The 26,431-nt window shown below is 38.3% G+C and overlaps 2 protein-coding genes and 1 long non-coding RNA gene across 3 annotated transcripts in view; 1 reads left to right on the forward strand and 2 right to left on the reverse strand.

The window, feature by feature from the left end:
* Window positions 1-11: 11 nt before the first annotated feature.
* LOC113547393 (uncharacterized) lies at window positions 12-11,553 on the reverse strand. Its single transcript, XM_026947714.3, has 13 exons — window positions 11,405-11,553; window positions 10,850-10,943; window positions 8,186-8,319; window positions 7,170-7,274; window positions 6,611-6,709; window positions 5,599-5,706; window positions 5,254-5,340; window positions 4,586-4,696; window positions 3,586-4,066; window positions 2,421-2,507; window positions 2,244-2,310; window positions 2,069-2,148; window positions 12-1,694 (listed from the first exon to the last, which is right to left on the reverse strand). Exons 3-12 carry the CDS (start codon window positions 8,305-8,307, stop codon window positions 2,090-2,092), a joined length of 1,326 nt encoding a protein of 441 aa, XP_026803515.2. The 5' UTR covers window positions 8,308-8,319; window positions 10,850-10,943; window positions 11,405-11,553; the 3' UTR covers window positions 12-1,694; window positions 2,069-2,089.
* Window positions 11,554-12,597: 1,044 nt separating this feature from the next.
* Window positions 12,598-26,431, forward strand: part of mtnr1aa (melatonin receptor 1A a) — a 26,442-nt gene continuing 12,608 nt past the window's right edge. Inside the window, exon 1 of the mRNA XM_026947695.3 lies at window positions 12,598-13,163. Within this exon, the coding sequence (XP_026803496.1) occupies window positions 12,962-13,163 (202 nt within the window). The 5' untranslated portion in view covers window positions 12,598-12,961. The remainder of the gene's footprint in view (window positions 13,164-26,431) is intronic.
* LOC117596336 (uncharacterized) overlaps window positions 18,099-26,431 on the reverse strand; it is a 70,277-nt gene continuing 61,944 nt past the window's right edge. Inside the window, exon 5 of the long non-coding RNA XR_008301145.1 lies at window positions 18,099-24,189. This is a non-coding gene — a long non-coding RNA (uncharacterized LOC117596336). The remainder of the gene's footprint in view (window positions 24,190-26,431) is intronic.

Genomic DNA, 26,431 nt, shown 5'->3' on the forward strand with positions numbered 1-26,431 from the left:
ACACACTGACATGAAGATGAAGGAAAGTGTTTAATGGGGAGAAAAAAAAAACATTCTGGAAACCATTAAGCTAAACAAATGTGCAGAAAAAATAAATACTCCATTTTTATTATGCAGCAATATAAGTGAGCTGAATTTTTCCTCTTTAGCAAAACTCTTTATATTCAAAGAACTTTCTCATTTATGCCGCTTATTTCCTGCTTTACAGTGACCGTGACTCAGCTGAGTATTACTTTCAGTCTGTAAAAACTCAGTCTGTAAGTCACGCTGTAAGTCACTGTAAAGCAGGAAATAAGCAGCGTCAATGACAATGTTCTTTGAATATAAAGAGTAAAGCTAAAGAGGAAAAATTCAGCTCACAAAAGTTCAAGAAATACAAGTGGATGAAGTCTAACGTTGTTAGGCTCAAACTCTGAGCACAGAAAACACTGAATGTTCTGACCAATTAGAATCGAGGGAGTAACGGTTACATTACGTATACACTGCTACTGTAAACGTTTCTAACGTTTCTCTTAGAAACGACCCGAGACTGCTTCCAATAGAAAAAAAGTCAATTTTGCACTGTTAACAAATTGTATCTACAATCTAATATAATCTATCGGCTCTTCAACATAACATGAACGTGATGTTTAAAAAAAAAAAAAAAGTGCAGTATAGCGCTCAACATTCATTCCTTACTTCAGTAAGAGCTTTACCCTGAACAGGGTTCTGGTGCAGTCTAACCCGGGAACACACTGGATAATACGTCAGTCCAGCTCTGGGGACCACATACACACACACACACACACACATACATACACACACACACACACACATACATACATACATACATACATACACATACACACACATACACACACACACACACACACACACACACACACATACACACACATACATACACATACACACACACACACATACACACACATACATATACATATACATATACATACACATACACACACACACACACACACACACACACACACACACACACACACACACACACACACACACACACACACACACACACACACACACCCCAGAGGTAATTTATCCCACATGGGCATGTTTGCGGTCAGTGAGAGGAAACTGGAGAAGCCTGAGCGAACCTACGTGGGCATGACGTCAGACAGTAACCTGAGCTCAGGAGTGAATTTTAAATAAACGATTAATGCCAGTGTTAAATCGGCACATCCTGAACTTCTTGGTGCAATTTGTAGTGAATTGGGACACGTTTTCTGTGACCCAAAACACATTAGACTGCAAAAAAAAAAAAAGTAAATGTCCTCAGCCTGCATTGAGATCATTACATCATCCAGATCGCCTCCGGAGCTCGTCTGTCTCACTCTGTGATCGAATCTCAGGTAGGTGTTAATGCGGTCTGCAATTATCTCAGTCTCGTCTCTTTTGCAGCTTTGTGGATGGAATAATGATGATAAAAATCATCGACGAGTTACGAGTTCCATCTCAAAAAAAAAGAAGAAAAAAAAACAAAAACGTAGTAGTACATAAGCTTAAGCAGGTGCATTCGGAGCAGTGAGAACATGCGGTGGACCTTCAGGACCGGAGTTCAGAGCGACTCAGAAGAACATCAGGCCCAGAGCTCAGAGTGGCTTCATCTTAATCCTGACATCTGCGTGAGTCTGAGCAGAAAACAGGTTCACAGAGGATCCTTTAATCACTGAAGGCTGTTGACAAATACAAACAGGACAATCAATCTGAATTTACAGAGTCCTTGTCACAAACACAGTGTGCTACATCAGAAACTCAGTCTTTGGAAAGATTAAAAAACAGCTTACACTATAAATACACTTAGTCTCTATTAATGCATTTAAATGGCTAACTAACTCTGCGTACTTTATTACATTACGTTAGCTACCACTTTTTTAGCCTTCCTGATGGGCTAGGTAATAAATGTAGGAGTGGTTCACCCCTGCAGGTAGTAGTATCTGATGCAAGCATTAACATGTCTTCCATATGAACAATGCAAAATGTCATGTATGTTGTGATCTATGCAAAAACAAATTTCATATACACAAATTAAGTAGTAATGTGTTCTTACCTACGCTGGAAGAAAAAAATTTCATTCCTGTGGCAACTGGAAGTCAGGCACAGCAAAATCAAGCACCTGAAAGACAAAGTCTGAACAAGGTGGTATGAAAATAAAGTGATAATTAATGGGGATAAAAGTGGACAGACTTGTAGAACAGTATTAAAATGCAAGTGTTACAACTCACCCTCTGTGTGATTGCTTTTTCTTGGGTGCTGGGCCTCTGTAATCTGTGTAATACTTCTCTGCAGGTCCTTCGGAAGAAAACAGCAGCACTGCATTTATACATTTCAAAGCTGAGTAACTTACTGTGGAACAATTTAACCATTCTTCTAGCTCTGAGGTTTAGGCCTGGTGAGCTTACCTCCAATTTCACTGTCATTTTATTAACAGTGTTTTCGAGTTGCTTCATCTCATTCATCATATTGCTCTTTAGATCCTTAAGTCCAACCTGCGCAATAAAATATAAAAAAGTAAGTGTCTGCTCCAGATTTTCATTCTTTTCAAACCTCTGGCTTGTCCTCACCTCCTGTAATAATAATAACAATAATAACAATAACAATAATAATAATAAACATATATGCAAACTGTATTTGTGTTCTTTTTGTATATTTTACACTTTTTAAAAGTCCTTTTCCAACTCACTTGTCTACTGTCACTCATACAAGCAGTGAAGTGTTTCTACACAGCTGATATTTTCACTGTTCGGCTGCACAAACTGTTTGAACATCATGTCTGCGCTGACCGGTGCAATGGAGCAAACAGTGTTTTTAATCCCTTCCTCATGATCACTACCAATAAAATTATTATTTGACACTTTGTTGAAAACCTATTCTTTTTGGCCAGACCATCACAGGGGCGGGGCATCCAGGGGGGTCAGTTAATATCCGAGTGTTCAAAATACCTACACAACTGAATTATTCCAAAGTCGACTAGCTCACCTGTTGTTTTACTAAGAGGACAAAGAAGAGGACTGTATGTTTGGTGTATTCTTAAGTTGCTAACTCGAAGCAGCCTACTCCGATAAAATTAAAAGGTTGGAAGCTTAATATTATCCAGTTTAGATTACTGGAGGGAGACATGATACCCAGAGGACTATGGATTAAAATATTCCCTTCATTTGATCATATGGATATGGATTTCCATTTCATACATGCAAAGATAGTCAAAAGAAACTTTCAAACACACAAACAATATAATGTTAATCATGTGACACATTGAGGGCTTGTTTAGCTGCAACATGTAGGCTGTCGTTTTAAACACACTAGCCCAGTTTAAATCAGGGCTTTTTGTTCAAGTTTAAGAAAAACACATTTAATGCTGTTATAACTCATACATTCTATTACATCCCAAACATAATGTCTTACACCACAAAACATCATCAACCCTGGATAAGTTCTCAAATGACTACTACTACTACTACTACTACTAACAATAATAACCTGTGCCGCTCCATCCCATCCCATTCCATCACAGACAACCACTAATTTAAAAAATCCCTAATTTTTGCTCCTGACTGTACAACCCACCTCAACTGGAGTATTAGTTTTGTAGACTTCCTGCTCCAGATCTTTTGTTGGCTCCCTGAGGATATGTTCCTGCAGCGCTTCTACAGTGTAGTGCCGCCTCACGTGGGTTTCACAGTAAGATGTACAGCAGGTCAGGCACGACTTCACCGCTCTGATGCTACTCTCAGAGCAGATATCACAGGCCACATCTCCAGGGCCAGCGTAGCTTTGAGGAAGAAGAGCAGGACTGAACCCAGCCTGCTGCTGCGTCTGCACCACGTTAGCCAGAGTCAGGTTTAGGCTCAGTGCAGGACAAGTTTTAAATCTCTTCCTACACTGAGGGCAGGAGTAGCTTCCTGCATGGATTGGTTTGGTCCAGTAGGACAGGATGCAGGTTTGGCAGAAACTGTGTCCACATGGGATGGACACAGGCTCCTTCAGCATATCTTTACACACTGAACACCTCAAGTGTTCCCTCATCATCAGACTGGTGTATGATTCACTGTGTTTAATATAAATAGAACAATTAGTTAATTACATATTAAACATTTAGTGTTTCTATTTTTATCAGGAACTCCTACCCAGTCATGGCCACTTTAACATGAATATAGAATTGATGGTGATATGGGGAGTGACTGTGGAACTGTAAAAGGGTGCTCTAATGACTAATATCTAATGCCATTCATAGAAACCGTGAAACATTTGTGGCATAATATATTTAACTATATTTATATACACACATGTAAAAAGCCGATGTTAACTATATACATGTCTAAAGTCGAACACAGAACCTTACTTTACATTAACGCATTCAAAACCCAAGAATATGAGAGATGGGGTTGTTAATACTGGAGAGTGTGCAACTGCCAATCATTCCAGATTCATAAAGTGGTTGGTAATCTGCTGTATTTTTGAGTCAACTCATACGAGTGCTGTTAAAATGCATAAAGGCTGGGAATAGTCTCTTCAGTGACCTTTTTATGTGCAGAAATTCAAGAGAGACCCGACTTTGAGTACAGACCTGACTTTGATTGTAGCTCTTGGAATCACTGACAGGTCAGATCTGACAGATGTTGGACCTGGAGATGCCGCGTCTACCATGCGAGGAGACGGTATGCTGGGCACCTTTAACCTAAGATGAATAAAACAGTTTTAAAATACAGAGGATGTGAGCAGAATGTCAAAAGCGTAATTAGAGACTTCGGCCCTGCACGTCTTATATGTAGCTAATATTTTTGATCTAAACTGGAGGGAGGAAAAAAACAAGACTTAGTCTTAATATTTATTTGTTCCTCACTTCGGTCTCCCTCACTCTGATCCTTAGTCAGAGAAGACACAGATAGCGATTACATAAAATCGTATTTATGAATAAAATGTCAATTCAGATAAAATGTAATATTTGGAGAATTACTCAAAATCCTCAATGGACCTATGCTTTCAATCTTGAAAATAATGGGTGGTAAAATTACAACAAGAACTCTCATGGGGTAGATCACCTCTAATTTTGCTTCATCAAAAATTAATTTTGGTTAATCTGTAAATGTTAGATGTAGCCTGCAATGCAATACACAATGGGTGGCAATGGCTTTTGGCTAGAGAAAATGATGACTGGTTATTAAACCACAACGCACAATTTTTTAAATTAGCCTACACTGGCAAGCAACACAGGTAACAGATAATTACAGATACCTGCAACTGAATGTAGCAGGTGGATCCATTGACTGCTCGGATTGAACAGATGCCATTGTGGGAGCTGGAGATGCTGCTTCTTTTCTTCTGTATAAAATCAAAATTTTCAAATTACACAACTGTAATATAAATCCACACGAAATCAATACAACACTAACATGTTACAGTAAGGCGACCGATTCGGTTTTCGCCAAATAGTGAAGAATTTATAAGTTCTGCACATTAAGATAACGTCTGTAGCATAAAAACTGTGTAAATAAAGCTTTATAATCTGAAATCTCCTGGATTCACATCATACATATCTATCTTTTTTTCATAATTATGAGTTCAAAGAAAAGCACTTACCCCACCACATCAGGCTCTCGACTGAACTTAAGTGGAGGGTTCATAGACTGGACACTTGTCATTGAGTTGTATGATACAGCTGGTGAATTTGGTTTGTCCCAGGATGCACTAACATTCAGATACAAGCACAAACACCGATCGGTAATCATCATCAATTTTTGTATCATTACGTATATCAACGTTCATCTTGCGTTCCATCCCTATAGGGTCTTTGTCATGTGATAACACATGGCATCACGTTAAAATCTTTGCAGGCTGGTGAGCTAATTAACAGCAAGTTTAGCATCTAGCTTATGTACTATTCATTTAAGACTTCTGAAGCGTACGCCGATTAAATTAATGCTCCCGGAGGATAACTGCAATTGTTATGTACAATTTGCATGGGATAAGCGATTGCTATATAAATTACAAAGATGGGTGTGTCTTTGCAAAATATGCATGGTAGCTACACAAAAAATTGCAAACATACTACACACTTGGGCTGCACAATATATTGAAATATCGCAATATGCATATCACAAGGGGGCTTGTGATAACTGAATGATTTTAATACTTCAAAAAGTTACAAAAAGTCAGTTTTAGGGCGACGCAGATAGCAGAGAATGCTTTCTTCTCCCCAAAAGAACATGAAACGTGTATGTTGGTTATGTCATTTTCAGTTTTTCCATGTATAAAGAAATATAACTTAAATTGATTTTACACACTTACAGCATTATCGTATCACATATCACAGTTTTCTTCAATATCGTGCAGTCCTGCTACATACACCTCCTTCTACACCGCTTATTGTAGGGGAAGATGTAACATCGGCTTTACCTGAATTCAAACTGAATTGCCCCTGGAAGCGGCGTTTCTCATACGAGTCCTTTTAAGTGTCTTCTATATTTTATTGTTCTGCGTTTTAAACTAGCTTTGAAACAGGGCTTTAACAGAGCAGTTATTATAGCTGCTAAATAGCTGGAATTTTTTAGTATTTCGATTTTTTCCCCTCAGTAACAGTATCTAGACTTACCGAATAGTCACTGATGCTGGGCTGAACATAACTGGACATAACTGGTCCTTTCCCTGATAACCGTACATAGGAGCTGGTGATACCCCCTTGTGCTTCAGGCTGTATGTAGAACATGCAACATTAATTACATTCTTATCAAAAACTCCAACAATTTTGTGGCATATGTTTAAACTAAATTTATATTAAAACATAGTTAACTGATGTTAAGTATACATGTCTAAAGTCGAACACAGAACCTTATTTTTCATTAATGAATTCAAAACATTCTCTATTTATCTTTGCAGATCATGAGGGCGCTGTGTCAGCAGATCTTTCGAGAGGGAAAAAATTGAGTCTAGAATATGACAAGACAAGAATATGAGAGAATGGAGTGTTAATACCGAGAGTTTAAAACTCCTGTGCAACTGCCAATCATTCCAGATTCATAAAGTGGTTGGTAATCTGCTGTATTTTTGAGTCAACTCATACGAGTGCTGTTAAAATGCATAAAGGCTGGGAACAGTCTCTTCAGTGACCTTTTTTTGTGCAGAAATTCAAGAGAGACCTATTGGGTACAGACCTGTTTTGGAATGTAATTCTTGGGGCCACTGACTGGTCAAATTTGACAGATGTTGGAGATGCCGCTTCCACCATGCGAGGAGACGGTATGCTGGGCACCTTTAACCTAAAATGAAACAGTTTAAAAAAATATATAGGATGTGAGCAGGATGTCAAAAGTGTAATTAGAGATTTTGGCCCTGCATGTTCTGTATGTAGCCAGTATTTTTAATCTGAACTGGGGGAGAAAAAAAACAAGGGGGAGCAAAAAAAACAAGACTGAGTCAGAAAAGACACAGATAGCATTTACATAAAATCTTATTTAATAATAAAATAATAATAATACTGATTCAGATAAAATTTTGCTTCATCAAAAATTAATTTTGGTTAATTTCTAAATGTTAGATGTAGCCTGCAATGCAATACACAATGGCATTGGCTTTTGGCTAGAGAAAATGATGACTGGTTATTAAACCACAACGCACAAATCTTTAAATTAGCCTACACTGGCAAGCAACACAGGTAACAGATAATTACAGATTAGATTACATTAGATTCAACTTTACTGTCATTGTGAAGAATACAAGTACAGAGCCAATGAAATCATTTACATTATAGCAGCTATAAACTGTTGTTCCCTCACCAGCCTCTATTTTTTCTCTCTCAATGTTAATAAGACAAACAAAAATGCAGCTTGTCATGCTAAGTGTAAACTCCTCTGTCCTTTACTGACTGTTACAAAGCACTGACACTGACTCCATACATGTTAAATAAATGCCTCCGTACAGAAAACTTCACCATTTGAACTGCACATTTTCTTTGTTAAATAACAACAAATTATTATTGGGTTTAGGGATTATGTAGAATGTTGAACTTGATGAAGAACTGGATGAGTTCTTGCTAAAAAATGATAACAAGTGCATTAATATAAACCAGTGATTTGCAGCTGCACTGCTGTGATAGAAAATTAATCATCATCATTTGACCAATCAGAATTAAAACAGCACTGTGGTGTAAAAAAAAGAATAATAAACTCACCTCGAGTCCTCACGTTCATCAGACTCATTACTCTCACTCTCATAACTGGATGTGTGCACAGAGTCCTCTGACTGGTTACTCGTGGTGGACAGAGGGCTGGGTGAATTGTTTAATCCTGACATCCTGAAAACCACCTGAAAAAACATAGCTATATTTAGAGGTGCCAAGTTTGTTACAAAACATCCAAGGCAAGTATTTTACTAAAAAACACTTTTGGGATTGCAGCAATACAGTACGAAATAACCACAACAAATTGTTTTGTTTATAGCTACTAATCACTAATGGTTAAGGATTAAAAGGGAACTTTAGTTGCATAAAATTCATTACTTACAAAGGTTCAGATAAGTAACATGACTGGATAGTGACCAGACCTTTAAAATTTTAGTTGAACACCTCCGTGCTAAAGCCTACAGCATACTGTGGGTAGACTGTACATCCCAAAAGCAGTTTACACCCAAGACTCTCCCGTTCTTAAGTGGCTTTGGGGCTGCAGTTGCCACGAGCAGCTTCATACTCAGGACTCCATCAGTGGACAGTGGATAGAGTTTAACCACCTGGACTTCTTGCAAAAACTGTGACGAATTTACTGGTTGCACATTTGCACTATTTGTCCACTTACGGAAGGGATCTATTTATAATTTATAATATCTGTTGCACCCAGATGAGGTCGGGTTTCCTTTTGAGCCCGGTTCCACTCAAGGTTTCTTAATCATATTGTCTCAGGGAGTTTTTCCTCACCACCGTCGCCTCAGGCTCGCTCATTAGGGATAAATTCACGTATTTACAATATATTTTGAATCCATTTATTTCTGTAAAGCTGCTTTGCGACAACGTCCATTGTTAACAGCGCTGTACATATAAAATTGAATTGAATTGAATTGAATTGGATAATCTCACCTGGCTACTGTAAATATATACCTACAAACTGCTGCTGTTTGTCTCTCCTCTTCTACACCTGCACACTGTAATGATTTATACTCTCGCACTTTCCGGTGTCACACAGATGTTAATGTTTAGTTCACTTTTGAGTCAAGGTTTCTTCCTCAGGGTGTTTCAGGGAGTTGCCTTCTAAAACTACATCCGAATTTCTTAGTCTATTGTTCATACACTACACAAATAATTGAAAATCACGTGCAAATCGTGACCTGACAGCACCAGCATGAAAAGCGGAAGGAAACATGAATGCATGAAGGAAATGATGACACGAAAACACACATCAACAAACATCAGCTCCATCTAGAATTGTTGAGTTTTGATTTTGGCTTTGCATTTTTAACACATAAAAATGGAAAATATAAGGGAATCTTTATAAAAGGATAACTTAAATAACTTAAAAGGATATTACTTTTTTATTTAATTTAATTAAAGCAATTAAGACCTGAGACAGACTTACTTTGTATACAGGGTTGCCAGATCCTCGTCAAAAAAGAAATGGTATAGATTGAGGAGATTTTTGTAACTGGAAAAAGTAACTTGAGTGTTAGCTAATAGATTACACAACTAATAAGCCAGGTAAATATTTCATAAAATGTTTGTTTCAGTGAAGGATCCATGTTTTCACTGTCTCTCTTAATAACGAAAGATTAGATTAGATATAATCTGGCAACCCTGAAAAATACGTACTTTGTTTCTATCTGAAAAGTTTAAATTCTCGACAAACTAACACCAATTTATATATAAGCAACGTGCATTTTACAAAGCTTCAAACATCATATACATCTTCATCTTTATATTTTTATCTAATATACACAACAGGTTATAATATAACGCAGTTTATGCATTTTATACATTGCTAACGGACTCCATTTTGGTTTGTCTTTTTCTTTCTTTCTTTCTTTCTTTTTTTAACAACTGTTGTTATAAAAAGCAAAACAACGTCATACTAATAGGACAATACGTTAAAATCGAACTTTATATTGACGTATTTATGTGTTATAACTTTTATTTTCCACTCACCCCCGCAACAACAACAATACGCTGCAACAAAATGGCGCCCAAGACACTCCAAGACTCAGTCACTGGTCGCACTCACCGGTTCAATCCCAAATGGCGCCATATTTTCTACACATGTACACTCTTTAGGGTGTGAAGTAATGGCTTCTGCACTCTAGTTAGTGCACTAGGAAGCCTGAAGTGTAATGACTGCGGCCTTTATACTTTCCCTGGCTGTTTTGAAGTTCATTTCTGAGAGTGGTCTAATTTTTTTTCTCTCTCGAATATTTAAGACAGTTTTAATTCTATTAAAATTGACATTACATTTCATACATTTCATACATTACAGCAGTGTCTGATCACTGAATACATATAATAGTGTTTTTCAGACTCTTTTCTCCCAGAGAGAGAGAGAGAGAGAGAGAGAGAGAGAGTCACCGTGGTGCACTTGCATTTGCTGCTTTAGTGATGTATGGACAGTATCCACTCCATCATCCCCCTTTCCCTCTCCCAGTCTTTGCAATATGCAGTATTAATTAATGCATTAGGTAAGCAAGCTGTAGCCCTGGAAGAGGAGTGTGGGGACTTCACACATCAGCACAGAAACACCAGATATTTCTTTTACAGGAAGTGATGATGTGTGAAGTCCCCACACTCCTCCTCCAGGGCTACAGCTTGCTTAGGAAGAAAGAATCAGAAGTTAGTATATCACACATCAGCATCTGTCTGTACCTGACTGTGCCATTTTGCAATGTTTTTGCCAGTATCATGCTGACTAACATCTGCCCCGAGTCCCCCTGGGAGAGCTTCCAGGCTCCCCGTGACCCTATGTAGGATAAGTGGTACAGAAAATTGATGAGTATATGAGTATAAGTGACACGTAAAAAAATATTCAATCGTAAAAAGTATATAACAAAAAAAATCACACATGTGAAAGTCCAAATAAATCAATGATGACTTTTTAAAAACCTGAACTTGTGTTAAACAGTAAATGCAAGCACATAAAAATAAAACATTTTTAAAAATGTCCCATAATAACTAACTTTATTTCAAATTCAGATTCAGTCAAAACAACTATTTGATTTTTTAAAAGCATTATTCGAATAATGTTTAAATGCTCCAATCACCAAATGCCAAAAAAAACTACATAAAATAAAGCATTTTTAACTGTATTTTTTTACTGTCATGCCCAGCATTACTAATTTAGTTGCCATTAAAACTTTCCAAAACACCTCATTTACTATTCAATTCATTATTTTGTATATTCAACTATTCAAAAATACTCACTCCTCTCTTGAAGTTACTGAATGAACGTGTAGTAATGTCCCTTCTTGTCCAGCAGATGTCGCCACTTGCACCCTTTCGTTAAAAGTGTAGCTAATCACTGTGTAGAAGGTGGAGAGAAAGGAACTTTGCTTGAAGTTAGACTTTGAGGATATGGTAACATCTTGAGTGAACTAAATTAAAATGCAGCATTGAATTAGACAGGTACAGGAAATAAAAACATTAAAAATAGGATAAAATATAAAATTAAATAGAGCTGAACTGTAACATTGCTTGTCACTGGGGTGGTGCCATTAAAGGTACATCTTCTGTACCTGTAGCATGTATAATGTACATGGTAATGTGAATGTAGTGTACCTTTAAAATGATTTAAAAGAACATAGTTGCACCTTATGGACCACTCATGTACCTTTAATTAGCTTTTAAAAACACTCAGACGTAAAGGTACTAAACTGTAGCATACTATTGCTTGGTGTTGAATTGGTAGCATCATGGGGACATGTTTTGTATCTTTAGTATGTGTATTTTACCTAGAAATATAATTTAAGGTGGCTAATGGGAGGTGGCTTAGTGGCTAGCCCGCTTGCCTTGTACCTCCGGGGCTGAGGGTTCGAATCCCGGTTTCCTCCGGGTACTCCATAATGTTTTTGTGTGTGATTGCGCCCTGCGATGGGTTGGAACCCCGTCTAGGGTGTCCCCTGGGATAGGCTCCAGGCTCCAGGCTTCCTGCCACCCTGTGTAGGTAAAACGGTACAGAGAATGGATGGATGGATAGACGGATGGGTACATAATTGGACCTTAAGGACCACACACTACTCTAAAAGCACAAGGTACATTACAGTATCAACCAGGAGAAGTACAGATTGGTACCTTTATGTCTGGGGGTGTATAAAGAATTTATTTACTGTATTATTCTCCCATAATCAATTTGCACGTGTGAGTGGGTTTCCTTCAGGTTCTCTGGTTTCCTCCCACTTCTTAAACACATGCCAGTGGTGGATTTGATATTAATGTGATATAAATTGTGCCCTAGGTGTGAATGAGTGTGTGTGTGTGTATTCTTGCCTCACGTCCACTGCGACCCTGATTACTGAAGATGAACGTATAACTATTCAGTTGGTAGAAGTGAGTGTGTGTGTGTGTGTGTGTGTGTGCACATTTGGACTTGCACCTTACACACTGCTCTGTGGTAGATATACACTTGCAATGTGATTGGCGCACCCAGGCACGCGCGCACGCCGTTTGTAAAATAAGTCCCGCCCCTCACATCTCCCTGTAGTGTTGCCACATTGAGAGCTTTTCACGGATGTGGATTTTTCTTGACTGGAGAATCTGAAGAAGTTGAGGCAAGGAAGAGAGAGAGAATCTGGCAACCTCGCGCACGAGCGCACCGGCTGGAGTTAAAGAAACTTTACGCACGGTCACGGTGGAGTACATAATTCCCACACACACACACACACACCCACACACACATCATGGAGAGACGCGCAGCGGAGGACTCTCACTTTTCACCCCCAGGCAGTTAGGTGGACACGCAGCGAGCCAGATGTTGAGTGAGAAATGCCAGATGTTGAGCGGCTCGCGATGCTTCTGAACGGGAGTCAGGTGAACGGCTCCACCGCTGGAGAGCACGCGCTCCACAGACCGCCATGGGTCACCACAACGCTCGGCTGCTTCCTCATCTTCACCGTCGTGGTGGATATTTTGGGCAACCTGTTGGTGATTTTCTCCGTCTACCGGAACAAGAAACTTCGGAACGCCGGTGAGTGACGCGCGCGCGATCCAGCTGCTTTTCCACCAATGCCATTCAACTGCGCATAGTAGTTATTTAAAACACACACACACACACACACACACCTCACATGTGGAGCACAGGCAAGATTCATCTGAAAAAAAAAACCCAGATATTCAGGTTATAAGATTTAAAGGGTTCTTCCATCCAAACCTTGTTGCAAAGCAATGCTTCCCAAAGGAACTCTAACTATCTTCATCTTTAACTCAATAGATACATGCAGAAGTTAACTCACCACTTAGGACTTTGGTTAGGACTTTGACAACAGCTCCACTCTGGGAACCTTTCGGGTTCTTGTTGACATGATGGTTGTTTTAAGAGCCATCCATGTGGCACATGTTGCTGGATTGGCACCATCAAGTGCACACCTTTTGCATCATGTATCTTTCACCTGCAAATGTGCAGAGTGTACTTTCAATGCTCAACTCAATATTAAATAGGCTACTATATATATATATATATATATATATATATATATATATATATATATATGTATATATATATTTTTTTTAAATGGACACGCGTGTACGAGCTTTGCGCGTTCTCGTGTTGTTTACGCGTCTCTCTCTCTCTCTCTCTCTCTCTCTCTCTCCATGTCTTCAAGTTTATGCGTTTATTCATTTATCTTCTCAGGTCTTGACTGCTCAGTCGTGTTGCATTGTGGTGCAGTTCTTTTGCATCTCAGGGACTTTTTTTGTTTTGGCGCGCGCGCGCTCCCGCATTAAATTGACGCACGTGTGCAAAGACGTTTTCCTGGCTTTGCTTGCACATTTCTTTGCGTTTTCTTCTTTCTTTCTTTAGCACGCGTGGTTTGTCTTGTCTTGTCTTGTCTTGTCTTTTTTCCCGTTATCCTGAACGCACAAACACCGATGCCGGAAAATGTGCGCGCGCGCGTGTAGGAATGTGCCACCTTTAAGCATGCAGATCATCACTTCCTCGCTTTTTTTCCCCACACGTCAGTTTTCAGAGAGACAGTTTTGTCCTTGTGCAGAATTATGGGCCACGTGCAATGCTCGTGCACACGTGTCTGGAATGAAAGAGGTTTTAAAGCCTAAACTGTACCTTAAGCTCATCACTGATGTGGTAACCTCTAGAGTACATCTGTAGTACCTGTAATATACAGCTTTTACTTCGTCCTGTCAGTGTTGTGTACATTTAAAAACCAATTAAAGTATACAGTTCCATCTTATGGACCTGTTGGAGCCGCTGATGTGCCTGTAATCTGCACCTTTGCAGGTAGAAGATACACACTAAAGATATTAAGATGTTCTCATAAGTGTACTGCCACAGTGACACAACCACTAACTTCTCACAGGAATAAAAACTCGAACAAATTCGACCCACAGTATACAAACCCATCATAAATATCCTATTAACATATTTAATGTGTTTCAGAAATCCATTTTCCTTTAAATATCAGAGCGAGTGTCAGGACACGCCTGTGTGAGCATGAGACATGAACAATGTCGGAAGAACTTCTATCTGATTTCATGATGAGGAGATTCAAAGAAATCTAATTAACTTTGACCCACTTTCCAACTCGCATATTTTTCCTAGATCTCATATACCCTGGACGGGTTTTTTAAAAAGAAAACTTCTACCGTCCCACTTTTTTTTGGTGTCAAATCTGATATAGACATCAGCTACCACTGGGATGCTACAGCTGCCGGTTACTAACCTCAACCACCCTGGCTCTGGATTATCAGCGTGGTTTTAGAGTGTGTTTTTAGTTGAGGTGAGTGATGGGTTTGAAGTTTTGGACCCGAAGACTTTGACGTGGTTCCAAACTGTGTTTCATAGATAACAAAGAAGTGCCTGCTAGTGTTTAAATTTCCATTTACGTGTATTCATTAGGCTGATGCTTTTATCCAAAGCCACGGAGACAGGATATAAGGGTCTTACTCAAGGACATCCAGTGGTAGTGACAGACCTCTAGACCAACATCAGCAGAGGCTCCAGAGTCTCCATGGAGGCTAACACCAAGGCTAGTTTACAGGATGATAAAGATGACCTTTGGAGATGCTGGTGTTTGAACCTTGTACATGTGAAGCATCACTCTACAGCACATCCCATGCTAGGATTAAAGTAACTGCTTGATGAAAAATCAGAATCAATCTTCCTACTTTACATCAAATGCAACTGATAGTGTCAAATCCCTTTTCCATAAATACATTCCCAAATCTTCATATACATACCTCTAGTGACCGTGTTAAGGTATGCAATGTCACGTTAAAATGAACAATTTTGTAAAAGCTGTATTTACTAAGGCTTGTGTAGTCTAGTGAACTAATACATTCACTATCCATCACTGAACATCACTATCCAGTCCCACTCTGGTCACTGCTGAGGATAGCTGTCACAGCTAGTTTAGAGCCTGTCAACTGCATTTCAGTCTTGCTTTTGGACGCTGTTGAACATGACATTCAGGTCCTGGGTCCGCCTGGAAAAACCTCCCCGATGCTGCTGTAGAGATCGTGTAACCATCCAAGTATGGCTGCTTGTTGAGCTATAAATAGGGCTCTGTTGATAGACAAGAGCTTCCATGCTGCGCGCTCTCACTTCCAGAACCAGTGATTTCAGCTGAGCTGATTTTAAGAAAAGGTACACCTTTAAATAGTGTAATATTGTATTCAAAATGATTATTTTGCACATTTCTTGTGCTGATTTATTTATTTTTGTTGTTGCCAGTGTACTCTAAAGCTAGCGTTGAAGCAAGTGTCTCCTATTACATGTTAGCTACAATAACCTCGTAGCTAAACTACAGATGCGAAAATGACAGGGCAGAGATGGCTCGGCTGATGGACTGCATTTGGGCTAAAGGTGAAGATTGTGGAAACTTCATTTCAAATCAGATCAGGTTTCAAATCCACATAAAAACCTGCATAAGTTCCTCAGCCAATAGTGGCAGCTGCACATGCCCCAGTTTCTGTGTGTATGTGTGTGTGTGTGTGTGTGTGTGTGTGTGTGTGTAGAGCATTAACAGATTTCTGCCCTTCAAAGTTTCATTCATCCTTTCGAGCTCAGTTTCTCTCACTCCCCAGATCCCTTTCAGATGAAGTTTGCGCTCCACTTTTCCGTCACATCTTTGTAATCTCTGCTTTTTTTTTTAATGACACGTCTTTGTACTTGATTACATAATAACCTGCTGTCCAGGATTACAAAAGTTACATAAATAGTGTTTCTGCCACTTGGTGTTCCACAGTTTGGGATGATGGTTTGTGTGTGTGTGTGTGTGATTAATCTTTTCAATCCTTTAATCTCAATATCAGAGTTATTTCAGTAAAATATGAAGATTTGCAAAGCATGCATAATAATGTTCAGTCAATTGGTTCTTGGTTTGTTTAATCCTTTATAGGTTTATTTGTTTATTCATTTATTTCAAGCATCCATTCATTGGCTCATTGGTTTGTTCATTCCTTCATTCATTAGTTTGCTTATGCTATCACTGATCATTCACGTTTGCATTTATTTCAGTCATTATATGTGCATTCATTCATTCATTCATTCATTCATTCATTCATTCATTCATTCAATTGTTTGGCCAGTCATTTGTTCATTCACTAATTTTTTTTGTGTTCACTCATTTGCTGATTTGTTGACTTATAGTGACAATGATCACATGTTCATTTACCATTCATTCATTCATTCATTCATTTTTATTAATTAATTTCTTCATTCATAAGTTGGCTTGCTTCATTTATTCATTTGGTTTCTTTGGTTTTAATTCATTTACTCATTTTATCCATGATAAACGCATGATAAATGCCTGCAACGCATTCATTTGTTCATTCATTTGGTCATTCATTCATTCATTGTTCTAGTTCTAGTTTCGCTTATTAATTCTTGTAACCTTTACATGTTCATTCATTCATTCATTCATTCATTCATTTCATGCAGTTTGTTCAATTTTAATTCATTTACTCATTTTTTGTCTGTCTGCTATACCATTGTTAGTTAATTAATTTACTTGTTCATTCATTCATTCATTCATTCATTTCACATAATATTTCTTCATTCACGTTTTTAGTTACTGATGAGTTTGTTCATTCATTCTTTCACTCAATAATACACTTGTTTCACTTGACAGTGAATTTCTGCCTTTTTTTTGTGTAACTATTTGCTGGGGTTTTGAAATTATGTGATGTTTTATTATTAATTGAAATCCACTGTGTTTGCATGCATGTCTGTGTGTGTGTGTGTGTGTGTGTGTGTGTGTGTGTGTGCGTGTGTGTGGATGATACGCTTCTCCATAGCGTTTATCAGTGGAGCAGAAAGCTGCCTCCATCGTCCGATGCCTTGCTGAGTTAACAGCAGTATTTACAGAAAGGTCCAATCCCAAAGCTCTGTGTCGGTGTACGATGTTTTCATGTGTGCAGCTACCAGCAGATCAGCTGGATTGGAGGTTACCCTCTCTCTCTGCCAGCTGTGTAGGGGTGTGTGTGTGTGTGTGTGTGTGTGGGCAGATCCACCTGCAGTGCATTAACATTTCTATGGCTTGGTGGTAATCTCTCTCTCTCTCTCCCCCATTCATTCATCAACCCTGATGATAAAGATGATGATGATGATGATAGTGTGTGTGTGTGTGTGTGTGATGTTCCTAGTGTTGTTACTGCATATAGCGCTCTGCTTTTGGCTACAAATCATGCTCACATTTTATTGTAAGTCTATATATATATATATATATATATATATATATATATATATATATATATATATATATATATATATATATATATATATATATATATATGCAAGTCTTATATAAACATGCTATTTTATCAGAAAAAAGGTTCATAGCTAATACTAAGGACTCCGCTACATACCTAGCCAGCTATATCTAATTAGGCTAGGTAGCTTTCTGAGCAGTGTGGTAATTCAACAACACTCAGAAAAACATGGTGACCTTTTGTTAACTGGATATAAATAATCTAGTCTTTTTTTGGCAAATAAATTACAGCCTGCTATTTTTACAGTCGATCAAACGTAAAAGCTTGCCTTGAAGTTAGCATACAGGACTACAAGGATTGTGACTAGCTAGCTAGGAACACAGTGTACAAAAAGCAAGATCCACACATACACCATTTTCTTCTGTGTGTGCTATATCTTCCAATAATACAGTTCAGCCATTGCAGTGTGTCGGCTACATTAACGCTTCCTCCTTCTTCCAGCTACTTCACATACGTAATCTGTACATAAAAATCCCAGTAACGCATCGCCAATTTTACATTTTGAATCTCTGACCAATCGAGGTGCACATTAGTGAGTCTCCTTATATGTAAATTTACACAAACTCAGGTGTGACGCCTACGATATGAACGTTTTTTCTTAAGCAATTTGTATCCAATAGAATAAATGAGACCTATTTTGAGACTCTGACCACCATGCTATATTTCCTTTAAAAATATCCTTGCGTTTCTAAGTATAAAAAGACAAAGAAAGAAAACGATTGTGTGTTTTCTTACATACTGTTACGATGAATACTGTAAAGTGGAGCAACGGGCTGACGTCACTAACGCTGGTCAAACACACATCATGGAAAGACTTGAACACACATTACTTGTTTCAAAATCCCTTCTTTGCATTTTACATACAGTTCAGCCATAATTTATGAGAATAATTGTCATAATTGGGGGATTTCCTTTCAGGTTTTTAGAATGCAGAAACTATGAATTACGATAAATCACTCCATCTATAATAACTTCATAGGAATCGTGTGAGGTAATAAACATTGCTCTTAATGATCCGAGACATACGCCTCAGTTATCCTGCTGTAGATTAGCCGTCTCAGCCCGCCAACATTCCCACCATATTTGCACAGATATAATATCAGATTGTTTTCTGAAGCTCTTCTTTGTTTTGTTTGGCCTCTTCCTGTGCGTTCCAGCTCCAATCTGGCTTCTCCCATCGCGCCGGCTTGACCGTCATCCCCTAATTAATTGTTTTTGCATCATCTGTGTGTCCCTGTTCATTACACACTCTTAGTTTGTTCTTTTAATACTGGTGGCGACTGTGTGCTCATAATTGGGGCACAACAGATCAGGAAGGTTTAGCTTGAATACACAAAGCATTAAATGTCATAACGATAACGTGCGTGTTTTGTGTCAAACTCATTCCATTCACTTCGTTTTATTACTCTGCACTGTGATAAAAAATAAGCCTGTGTTTTTTTGGGTCTCGGGCTGGCGGGCTCTGTGTGTGCAGGAGGAGAACGGGGCTTGAGGGCACAGTGATGAGCGATGTGATCACAGGACCAGGCGTGTGACTGGAAAGTTATTAAATGCAACAGCAGTATGGTGCTAGAGCCAGGTGAAGCTTTATTCACATTCACACTGACCTAGAAAACACTGGCATCCAAACATTAGTGCTATATTTAAAAGAAATCGGAGTATAGTGACGTATCAACATCTATATAAATAACTTATTTGACATGTAATGAGACATTGTGGTATAAAAAAGTGTTGAAAAATTACTGACTGTATCCATAATTGTCTAAGAATAGAGCGTTGTGATTTTTGTAATTTATCAAAGTATGATTATTTTTATCATCATATCGCCCAGCAATAATGTTTGCACATATGACTCAGGACTCTTTGATATTAATTTTATTCTTTCCCCCTCATATTCCTTTTATTTTTTATTCATGGATGTTGGAAGATTTGTTCCTATTTTTACTGAAAAATATGGCACTGATTGTGCGATCTATGCTAACAAAGGTTATGATGCTATGACCTGAATTTTGCAGTTAAAATTACAGATGCTTGTTTATATCCAAAATCTTTCAAAGACGTGATTAGAGAATCTCATTGATCCATATAAATGCCTCTTGCTCCAATCTATATGTACGATAACGTTCTAAAGAAAAAAAATGTTATAATTATAAGGTACTGTGCTCAGGAAATGCTAAGTCAGTTATTGCTAATGCGCTGTTGGTGCTAACTGAAGGTTTTGGTAACTGTTTGTTTAATTGGTGCCATTCTGGATTAGTGCTTTAGCTTTACAACACACTGACCATCTGTGAGGAAAAAAAAAAATCTTAATTTCTAGACGACACCATGTGTGAGTCACTGCTAACAGGTGTGTAAGTGTTTACAGAGCAAAACGCAGGAACACCGCACTCCTAATTTGCTATCCATGGCAGAGTGAACTGCGCTAGGCATGTACCAACATTTCATTTCCATGCCAAGAAAATCGGCTGACATCTTGGCATCATTTACAATATTAATATCATTACTATATATTTAGCTGTACCTCAATGATGAGCTACAGTGATGTCTTGTAGCCCATATATTAAGTCAATAATACATCCTGTTTCAATAATACACATGTTTCAGAGTGAGAATCCAGCCCTCAGAAGGAGATTTTGATTGTTTTTTTACACAGAGGTTTTCTTAAATATCTTGTTAGTATGGATTAGTGTATGTTAGCAAGGTAGCTACAAGACCAGACTCTTATATACTTGAATAGGGAGAGACATGTATGAAAAATAGCCCAACAAGAGGACATTTTAAACACAGATTTGAAACTGATGTTAAAATGTGATAAAATGGCATAAAAATAGCATTTTTGGCTCAAATAACACAAAACATTTTTAGGTTGGTCCAACTAGTGTGTATGCCATCACTAACAGAGCAAAACACCCTAAATAAAGAACATTTGAAGACAACTGTCCTCTATGTTACAAAAATATGTTTGTACTTCATGTATCTGTTATGGCTTTCGTGAAGTGTGGCTAGCTGTTAGCTTGGCTAGTCGCAAGTTGTTAGCAGGGCTAGCGGTTATCTGTGCTCTTGTTTATAAATGTCAATGTGACATGGCGTTAGATAGCCTGCTTCTGAATGGAACATGACAAGGATTTGAAATTTTCACCACAGCAACGTTGTGAACATAATGGTCTATCGCATAAGCCAACGGTACAATAAGTTCAATGACTGGAAGGTGGAAGGCGGTGGATGACCTCCTGCTGAGCCATAATGTTAGCTGTTTGACCTTTTCCATATACGGATGTTACAGCGCTGTAGGTGATATTTGCTCTTTGGTACAGATTGGGAACCAGGGTTTCTCCCCTAAATGCAAAGCTCTCCTTTTAAAAGCTGATGTTTAGTTTTGAAATATTCATTTATTATTGGGAATTGACTTAACCGGATAATAAAACCGTGGTATATGATGATATTACTATAAAACCACAACCTATTACTGCAAGGACACCATCAGAGACCACCGCACTTCATTACACGTTACTACTAATTCCTAGTGGTTCTTCTTTCTATATGGTGTAACAACATAATGGATAATGCAAGTTTAACAATTGCTGATCCTAGACAAATTTGATAGTTTTCTAATGGAATTCAAAGTGGGACACATGGGAACATTGGAAAAGTGGTTCCTAGTGGTTATGAAATAGTTAGTCATTTTATTTCCTGTGTTATATTTGGTGTTAATATTAAATGTAATGTGTACTAATGGTGTAATTGTTGACCTGTGACTAATTCTAGACGTCTTTGATGGTTTCCCAATGGAATTCATGGTATTTAGCTTTGAATCCTAGACGTATTTGATGGTTTCCCAGTGGAATATAAAGTGGGACATTACAGTTTTCCAATGGGATTCAGGATATTTACTTTTGCATCTTGTTGGAAACCCATCAAATGTCTTTCATTCACAGGCCTTCTGTTAAAACTTTAGGACACATTACTCTGGGATATGAGAACAGAACACATTTCTCTTGGTTCCTAGTGGCTCTGTAATGGTTAGTAATGTTATTCCCTGTTTTCTTTTGATATTAAAATGTGTGTCCTAACGGTTTAAAAGGTGACCTGTGACTAATTCTAGATGTGTTTGATGGGTTCCCAGTGGGATTCATGGTATTTAGCTTTGAATCTAGACATGTTTGATGGTTTTCCAATGAGATTCACAGTATTTAGCATTGAGTCGTAGACATATCTGATGTTTTTTCAATGGAATTTAAAGTGGGACACTGGTTTGTCCAATGGGATTCAGGATATTTACTTTTAATGTTTACCCCTTGTTGGAAAACCAATCAAACATGTCTTCATTCACAGGTCACCTTCTAAATCTATAGGACTCTTTACATTGTGTTAAGGGAACAGAAAAATTTCTATGTTTCCTAGTGGCTCTGCCATGGTTAGTAATGTTATTTCCTGGTTTCTATTTGGTGCTGATATTAAAAATGTAATGTGTCCATGTGCTTGATGGTTTTCCAATGGGATTTCACAATATTTAGCTTTGAATCATGTAGGAAATGTATCAAAAGCGTCTAGAATCAGTCACAGTCTCTTTGATCTTAAATAATAAAGTAATGGAGTGTGATGGTGACCGTTCCAGTTTTCCATTAGGTGTTGAAATCACTATATAATGGGTCTTAATGGTGTTTCAGTGGGATTCAAAGTTGTCCAATGGATTTCCAATTCTTTTCATGATATTATCGAGAATCATTTGCAGGTCACTTGTTCCACGCACTTTCTAACCATTAGAGAACCACCTGCTTTTTCAGCGGATCAGTCCCAGATTAGGCCCATATCTGATTTAGCCAGGCTGCTTAATGAAGTGTAGCGGCTTTTGAATCAGGTCAGTAATTAAAGGAAGTTTGTCATATTTTCCTGTCTTTCTGTTATCGTCGTAGAATGTGCACCGAGAGTCAGAATGAGGCGCTGCTGCTTCCCGCAGTGCTATTGTATCACGTGTGCAAGCTTTTGTCCGGGTTTCCTTTATGCCTTCAGTTCTTTTTGTAACCTGAAAGAATATTTCCTGCCATAATGGAAATCACAAGTGAATTGTGTAGTAACTTGCTCTACACTCCACCTTTTCCTCTCTGATGCTGACGTCAACAAGTCCTTCAGGATGAAATTTAAGGCCATGTTTGTGCGCCCCTGACTCAGTGACCCCTGCTGCGATCAGGTGTGTGTCTTGTCGGCATGCTGTGTGTTTTTGCTCACGTGTTGGCAGACAGTTCACTCAGCGTTAAAACGGGTTTTGGAACAGTTTTCGGAAGTTAGATTAGACACCCAGAGCATCTCAAGTACAAAAAATATGCACTTCCATTCTCCAGTTTCCAGGGGGAAGAAAACATTTGACCATTGTGACATAGTGAGCTTATCAAAGCAAGATATATTAACTGAATTTACAGAGTGTTGCATGAAAGCGAGGAAAATAAATATGATAATTCTGCATGTTTGCCAACAGGCTAAAGGGAACATTATAGTCATCTGCAATGTCATATGGCTTGTTTCTGTAAAGGTAGGTGGTTTTTGGTCACCTTTAGGCATGAACTGTACCAGACTTTCTGGGGAATACTACAAATCTTCCACGACCATCTCCAGTTTAAACACTAGTAACAGAATCAAAAACACTATATCATGGTGTAATGAGAACAATAAATGGCACTAAAATGTAAAACTGTCGATGTTGAAATTTGACGTGCACAAAAGTTCATAGCTTGTAGTGTAGCTAGCTAACTGTAGCACAATGTACATCGGACGAGTCTAGATTAGCCATACCTATTGTACATTGTATACTGGACATGCAAATTTTCAAAATTAAGCTAAATATGTCTACCTTTTGACAGATGAGGAAACAGGTCTTCATTGGCTCTGCCCACTGATAGTCAGTTCCACATGTTTCTGGTTTGTTTCGCCTTTTTCTAATATACGATCTCATGCCCTCTCTACTTACTCCCTCTGAGTCGTGCTAGTTTCTTCACAGCATTGCTATTTGCTTGTTGCTAGCATGCTTTTTTGTCTTTGCAGTGTTTTGGCCTTATTAGCTTTCATCTAGTTTTGAATAAGGACAGGCCATGTGACATGGATTATAACCAATAATTACAGAGAAAATTAGATAAAATTACTCACCACTTACACTCCAAGGTTGATATGGAAACATATACGGAAACAGGTTGATATGGAAGCATACCTGATAATGTTCTTCTCGTAGTTCTTCTCGTTGTCTCTAGGTGGTTATTGGCCAATGGGGACTCTCCTACCTGTCAATCAAACAAATTACACTCCTATAATCATTCCCAATTGGCTATGGATGTTTACAGTCCATGTGGGGACACTGTACCTGTCAATCAAAGGAACGATTAAATAATAAATATTCCCGATTTGGCCTTGGATGGTTACCATTTCGAGTGAAAGGGGACATTTTACCTGCCAATCAAATATACATTTTACCTGCCAATCAAATATAACTTTTTTCAAAGTTAGAAAAAGATGCTTAAATGTTACCACATTAAGAAATATTGGGTAATGACATATCCAAAAATCAAGGCATCCTTGTAGACTTTTGTATGCCCTTATGGAAAAAAAAAATCATTTCTATTTTGTTTTGATACAATACAAGGCTAAAGAGCAAATCTAACTAAAGAAACTAACTAAGGAAGTTGATGGTGCAACTATGGAAGCTGATTGTGTAACTATGGAAGTTGATGGTGTAACTAAGGTCATTGATATTGTAACTAAGGAAGTTGATGGTGTAAATATGGAAGTTGATGGTGTAACTAAGGACATTGATATTGTAACTAAGGAAGTTGATGGTGTAAATATGGAAGTTGATGGTGTAACTACACACACAACCAGCTTCATTCAGTGTCATCTAGAAAAACAAAGCACGCATTCAAAAACTATGTGTCAGCTATTCAGAAGGCTTTAACATGTCTGAACATCTCATGTCTGATTTGTCGATGTGGAACACTGTTATTTTTGTCTCTGTATTTTTGTCTTCTGCTATAAAGCAGATGGGCTCAGCTGTAATCTGCTTAAGCGCTGGGGGTAGGATACTGCGATAGAGAATAATATCACTTTCACATTTTTTTCCAGAATGAACAGCTGAGAGTCCACTTAAAGCTGACGTGGTTAAATCATTCAATATCTTTTATATTCATATTTTGACTGAGATAACTGCATTCCTCATATGAAGCTCTAAACAAGATAGACACATCAGATCGATTTGTCACTTTCACGGAGGTGTCTTTATCCTGGAACGTGAACATTTCAGAGATGTAACTCTCATTACTTGAAATATTTTTGCTAAAAATGTGTATTAAAATTTCGCCTTTAAGAGAGCTTAAGTGCTTCTTTATCATTGTATTTCCCCTGCAAGAGTGCAACATTCTGTGAAGAATTTATTGCCTGAATTGCACTACACTGGCCATATTCTCTCCTGTCAAGTCAAATCATGTATTTATCCCCTGTAGGATTCACTGTTCATTCTCTCTCACACACACACACACACACACACATAGTGGCAATCAAACAGAATCTGACAGTTCTTTCATGGCGTGTTTGGCATGGTTGGTGTGCTCTGTGTCTTTCATGTTGTAGCGGCTGCTACTCTTGTCGCTTGTGGGCGTGCACTATTCAGCAGATTAGCATGCTTACTTTACTAGCTTTGTACACTCACCAGCAGCACTCAACGGTCACTGCTACTTCCTCCAAAGCTTTATTTTTCTTCGTAATGTCTCTACACATTTAATGAGAGGTCGTATATGGCGAGACGAAAGCTATTACAGTTATAGGTTTTTCTTGGAGTGTCAAACAGTAAATGGGAATTAATGGCAGCTAGAAACTAAAGTCGTGCAAAACTAAAGCAATGCATCTTCTCTTCTGTACCTAGTGTCACGTTCTGGCATGTACTTAGGAAACGCTGCGATTTGCTTCTATTTTTCATTCAGCGCTCTCAAGCTATATATCTTTCTGTTCCACACTCTGTGTTGAAAAAACAAAGCATGTCTTTGTTAAATCCACAAGCAAATCTGTAAAAAGAAATAAAGAGGCTTTGATTAATGTTATAAACATCCTTTTCTATCTATTCACCCATCTCTCCCTCATCTGATTCTCTCCCATGTCTCTATGAAAACAAGAACAGAAGACAGTAGCCCATTAGGTATGATATAACTGCTGCCTCTCTCTCTCTCTCTCTCTCTCTCTCTCTATCTCTCTATCTCTCTATCTATCTCATGCATTTCCTCTGTTATGGCTGCCTTTCTCCTTCAATACCTGTCTCTATTCTTCCCCCCTCATTTCTCACTCTTCCATCTCACCATGTTCTCCCCCATCATTATCTCGGTTAATGTGAAAAGAAGTGAGACAGAAAGGCAGATGAAGCCTCACACTTGCTCCTGTTCAAGCGTATCCTGACTGTCAGAGCAAATGGCTTAAAACACACAGGCAGTGTTCTTTAAAAAAAAACAACAAAAAAAACACCCACGCATACCCGTGTCTGAC

Source organism: Pangasianodon hypophthalmus, chromosome 28 (assembly GCF_027358585.1).
Source record: "Pangasianodon hypophthalmus isolate fPanHyp1 chromosome 28, fPanHyp1.pri, whole genome shotgun sequence".
Classification (NCBI taxonomy): domain Eukaryota; kingdom Metazoa; phylum Chordata; class Actinopteri; order Siluriformes; family Pangasiidae; genus Pangasianodon; species Pangasianodon hypophthalmus.

Excerpts from the sequence above, each read along its gene's own strand:
- LOC113547393 (XM_026947714.3), bottom strand. The coding sequence starts at position 8,307 with ATGTCAGGATTAAACAATTCACCCAGCCCTCTGTCCACCACGAGTAAC. Across the intron at positions 5,341-5,598 it reads CGAGAGCCTGATGTGGTGGG|AAGAAAAGAAGCAGCATCTC; the intron begins GTAAGTGCTTTT and ends GATTTTATACAG. Across the intron at positions 2,149-2,243 it reads AAAAAGCAATCACACAGAGG|ACTTTGTCTTTCAGGTGCTT; the intron begins GTGAGTTGTAAC and ends CACCTTGTTCAG.